The 5000-nt window shown below is 53.5% G+C and overlaps 2 protein-coding genes across 6 annotated transcripts in view; one reads left to right on the top strand and one right to left on the bottom strand.

Annotated features, from left to right (window-relative positions):
• LOC125949486 (uncharacterized PE-PGRS family protein PE_PGRS10) overlaps positions 1 to 3444 on the top strand; it is an 11215-nt gene extending 7771 nt beyond the window's left edge. Inside the window, exons 3-8 of one of the 5 annotated variants that reach the window (XM_049676607.1) lie at positions 406 to 590; positions 671 to 818; positions 989 to 1156; positions 1254 to 2063; positions 2121 to 2585; positions 2677 to 3444. In XM_049676607.1, the coding sequence (XP_049532564.1) occupies positions 406 to 590; positions 671 to 818; positions 989 to 1156; positions 1254 to 2063; positions 2121 to 2585; positions 2677 to 2699 (1799 nt within the window). In that variant the 3' untranslated portion in view covers positions 2700 to 3444. Of the gene's footprint in view, positions 1 to 405; positions 591 to 670; positions 819 to 988; positions 1157 to 1253; positions 2082 to 2120 lie in introns of all 5 variants that reach the window. The other 4 variants (XM_049676589.1, XM_049676569.1, XM_049676599.1 and 1 more) reach the window with 4 other exon arrangements.
• Positions 3445 to 4500: 1056 nt separating this feature from the next.
• LOC125952014 (paired box protein Pax-6-like) overlaps positions 4501 to 5000 on the bottom strand; it is a 3254-nt gene continuing 2754 nt past the window's right edge. Inside the window, exon 5 of the mRNA XM_049681260.1 lies at positions 4501 to 5000. This exon is cut by the window's right edge and continues 668 nt beyond it. Within this exon, the coding sequence (XP_049537217.1) occupies positions 4829 to 5000 (172 nt within the window). The 3' untranslated portion in view covers positions 4501 to 4828.

Below are 5000 nucleotides of genomic sequence, written 5' to 3'. Positions count from 1 at the left end.
TAGAAGAACAAAAACCTAAACTGGAGACTACGTTAGTATAACTGCTGCTTAGCTCTCCCCCTTCTCCTTTACCCTTTTTTTCATACTAGCTATTGACACATTCACATGGCATTCTATAGTGTGTGTTATTTATATTGTTACGGAACGGCCGCACATGCAACCAACCCCCTGGTACGCACCGATAACATCCTTCAGCCCCGTTCCACAGTGGGTTAGTGGGCGTCGAAGAGGAAGTTATCCGTGCGCCGGGATGAGTGCGCCTACTACTACTACTATTACTAGTCGCGTTCGCATTTCCCACGATATGATCACCCGAACAACTGCTCTACTAACTACTTTCAAACCAAACTCACGTCACCGAAACGACGGTCGTCACGATACAACCACACACACACACGCGTGCAGGTGAACGCCCGTACAAGTGCCATCTGCCGGATTGTGGGCGCGCATTCATCCAGCTGTCCAACTTGCAGCAGCATCTGCGCAATCACGATGCGCAGGTCGAGCGGGCGAAGAGCCGCCCGTTCCACTGCAACCTGTGCGGCAAGGGTTTCGCCACCGAGTCCAGCCTCCGGACGCACACCTCGAAGGTAATCACCCCGGAGTAAATGAGTAGTAGACGCTGGTACTAAAACCAAGTTCTTTCTTCTTCTTCTGCTTCTTTCTGCAGGAGCTGCAGCTGCATCTGGGCGTGCTGCAGCAGCACGCGGCCCTCATCAGCAACTCGAACAGCGTCACCTGCAACGTGTGCAGCAAGATCTTCCTCGGTGTCGAGGCCCTGAACGAGCACATCAAGTACACGCACAAGGAAGTGGCGGGTAGGCGCGAAGGCGACCGGCAATGTTGCCTGTTTTTCGTTGTTGCTATTTGTTTTTTTTTTTGCTAGCTCAAAGTAGCGATCCCGATCCCTTAAACTATCTTTTTCGTCATATCCTTCTCTCTTTTTTCTCGTTCTCTCTCTCTCTCTCTTGCTCTCTTTTGCATGCAGTGAAGCGCCGCGTCGCGAACCATCCGTGCCCGATGTGCGGAAAGCACTACGTGAACGAGGGCTGCCTGCGGAAACACCTGCTGACGCACCCGCGGACGCCATCGTTCCGCTCCAACCTCCAGATGTGGCCCTGCTCGGTGTGCCAGGCAGTGTTCACGCACGAGTCCGGTACGCACTCGTTGGATGGGCTGCACAGCCCAGTGTTGACCCGATACTAACAGGTGTTCACTTTTTGGTGACTGTTGTTTTGTTGTTTTTTTTCCAGGGCTCATCACGCACATCGAGCATATGAAGATGGACCCAAAGCATCAGTTCGCGGCCCAGTACATGTTCACCAAGGCGGTCGTGGAGCAGCGCGAAAAGGAATCCGCCGGTGCCGCTGGTGGTGGTGGTGGTGGAGGTAGTAGTGGTGTTCTCGGTGCCGGCGGTACCGGCACCGTCGGTGGGCTGGTCGGTATGGGTGGCGTAGCCTGCCTGTCCAGCTCGGCGATGGTGGCGGTCAAGGAGCTGACGCACAACAGCATATCGCCGCTCAACTACTCGGAGAACTCGTCTACCATGGGCTCGGAGAAGAACGGTGAAGGCGGAGGAGGAGGAGGTGGTGGTGGAGGTGGAGGTGGAGGCACCACTAGCAACGCTGGCGGCGGATCGGGCGCTAGCGTGTTCGACAATCACCGGCTAGCGAATCCGCACGGGTTGCAGTTTGGCAGCGGGACCGGTAGCAACGCCGGTACCGGCAACCACAACAACAACAACAACGGTGCCGGCAGTAGTAGTAGTGGCGGCGGCGGTGGCATTAGCGGTAGTGGTGGCACCGGTAGTGGCGGCCTGGCGGACGGACCGCTCGGTTGCGGGGGGAACGCCATTATGGAGAACAATAATAGTCAATTTTCGCGCATGATGATGATACAGGAACCGAAGTTCGAGCCGGATCTGATGCTACCGGCGGATGGTACACCGTCGGCGGTGCAGGCGGCCGTCGTCAACCTGGCGACGGCCATGCGCATCGGCCAGACGTTCAAGAACAGCTCGATGCACGGTGGCGGTGGCGATCTGCACGGTAACGCGAACCTTGGTCCGTTGAAGAAGAAAAGTAATATGCCTAGCGTTAACGACCTCAACCACCCATTAGCTAACCGTCAAACCTATCCCGTGGCGTCTACAGAGTCCTCGCTCGGGCAGAACCACTGTCCGGCCACCTCGGAGACGGCGATCCGGATCCAGCAGGCCGAGGCGATCCTGCGCTCGCAGGCCGAGGCCGCCCTGCGGTTGGCCGTCTCGCAGGCGCAGGCCGTCGTCTCGTCGAACGCGGGCATCGGTGCCGGGGGAGGAGGCAGCGGCGGTGGCGGTGGCGTCGGTGGCGGCGGCGGCGGCCCTGGCGGTGGCATCGGTAGCGGTATTATGGGCGGCAGCGGCATTGGGGGCGTTGGTGGGGGCGGTGGCCTGCCCCTCGGTAGCCTGTTTGGCCACAACCACCCGCACGGCATCGGTGGTAGCGGTAGCAGCGGTATAGGTGGTGTGGGTGGGGCCGGACTTCTCGGTCGGTGCCACGATGATACCCGCTCCAACGACAACTGCGGCCCATTCGATCCGAACGGTGAGCATTTACGGGCGGCCATGCGCGAACACCATCACCATCAACAGCAACACCAGCAAGCTAACGACGACTGTCACCCATTCTCTCACAGCCCGGTACAACGTAATGGCTTAGACTTAACCGACGAGTTCCTAAAGAGTGAAAACGTGCTGAAGGGATGAGCCTAGAAGGGATACGGCCTGGGGGGGAGGGGGAGGGCACTTTACTACGTGAACTAAACACACACACACACACACACACACACACACACACACACACACACAACACACAACACACAACACACACATACACCTAGGGAAGAAAGAACCGCTCCTTTCGGAGGAGGAGGCATACGCTGGGAGGCGCCCTTTGCATCACCAGGACCCAGGAACGAATGGACCGGGAGCGGGAACACAACGATGGCCATGGGAGGGTGCAGAAGCGCGGGGAGCGTCTCCGCTGTCGACCGTTTTTTTAGGTGAAGGCCCGGGGCCAGGCCAGCAAAATGCGACCACGACCAGCAGCAGGAAACTGAAATGAGGGGAAAAGGGGGGTTCACAAACACACACGGACACACTTCACAAACACACATACACACACGGACACACGGAATACATAAAACACACGCGCGACACCACCAGATGTAACAAATATTTTTTTCATTAAATTTATATAAGAACCTAAAGAAAAGCAAAACGGCAGAGAGAGAGAGAGGGAGAGAAAACAGAAAAAAACGAAAAACAGAGGAAAACTAACGGGACTTGATGTGTGAATTGATAAATAACTCGAATTACATTTAAAAAAAACTATTTAAAAGAAAACGAAAAGGGAGGGCAGCAGGAAGAGAAACAAACATTTGCAAACAGAAACAGAATTGGAAGCACGTGGATCCCCGCATCGCATTTATGCCACAACGCTCCGACTGCGGAGCGGCTAGGTGGAACGAGGAGCAGAGGCGAACGCGTTTGATGTAAAAGAAACGAGAAAAACAAAAAAGCAAAACGAAGACAAACGACAACAACAACAACAACAAAAAAAACTAACAAAACTGAAATACTACGAGCGTACATGCAGTTTCACTATCCCCGACCTGATGAAGGACGAAACGTCGAGGGAATGAAAGAAACACAATAGTGAAAGCTTTGCTGCGTCCATATTTTCGCTAGTTTTTGTTTTGTTTTGTTTTATTATTGTTACCAGGCTCCTTTGTTCGTAACATACTATCTTACTGTTTGCTCCTCCTCCCCGAGAGCGGTGTCTCCGCTCTATCTTGCGCTTTGTAAAACGATAAATGTCAATTATTTTCTTTGTGTGCTTTGCTCTAAATCGATTTAAAGAGGCTGCCTGCCCGGCTGCCTGTCTACTACTCGCTCTCTCTCTCTCTGTCTCTCTCTGGTCTGATCTCAGATTCGGTTACAGTTTTTTTTTATAAAAATACCTCAAACATGAAAACAACCATTCTTATTCCATCTCTCGCTCCCCCCCTTTGCCCTTATTTAAATCACCACAATACACACTTTATGAAAGGATACATCTTTGTGTTTGCGTTTGTTCTTTTCTAGAGTTTTGTTTGTTTGTTTTGTTTTGTTTTGTTTTGTTTTGTTGGGTTTAATGATATTATCCGTGTGTTATCCTCGTAACATTCGCGATTAACTTGCACTCTAACGCTAAGGTATCTGCTGCAGGTATATCAATATACGATAACCGTTACCAGGTATCGGTGAATACGAAAAACATATTTGCCTTAACCCTCATCCACCCCCCCCCCCTTCCCCACCACCCCACAAACCAACCATGCCCGGGGGGCACGCGCCCATCCTCTTATTATCTATATATATCCTCAAGTGTGTATATATGCTGCTTGAGAGTGTACAGCCCGTGCCCTGGCCGTCGGCTTTCCCCTTGTTTCCCTTCCCTCCCTTCCCCCCCTCCCCCTCCCCCTCTGCTACTATGCACCATAGTTTTTGGAAACACTTTCGCTACTTTTGCAGCGAAATGATGCGGATGCGTTTAAGGTCATGCTCTACTGCTCTATCAAGACTCGATAAGACCGCGCTCGTGCTCGTGTGTCCGTGTGCAAGAGGTTTGCATGGTATGGCACGACACCTGCTCCTTCAGCCTGCTTCCTTCCTCCCCTCTCCTCCCCCTGGGAGCTAATATCGGTCACTGTGGTGGAGGATGGAGGCTGATGCTGATGATGCGGAAGGTGGTGGTTGTTGTTGTTGTTGGTGTGGAGGAGCCGGCTCGAACGCGGCCCCCTGCCATTAACTCTTGTTCCACTCGAGCGTGGACTGGAAGCTGAGAACCGAGCTGGCGTTGGTCGGCAGGTTGTACAGCTGGTTCTTCAAGTACATCCCATTGTAGGACGGATCGACGGTCGACGAGGAGGCAACGGCGGCGGCGGCAGCGGCCGAGTAGCTGTGGTGCATGTTAGCG

The sequence above is a fragment of the Anopheles darlingi genome, chromosome X, assembly GCF_943734745.1.
Source record: "Anopheles darlingi chromosome X, idAnoDarlMG_H_01, whole genome shotgun sequence".
Classification (NCBI taxonomy): domain Eukaryota; kingdom Metazoa; phylum Arthropoda; class Insecta; order Diptera; family Culicidae; genus Anopheles; species Anopheles darlingi.
The sequence above is the reverse complement of the archived record's forward strand: the minus strand, read 5'-3'. Positions and strand labels throughout refer to the sequence as shown.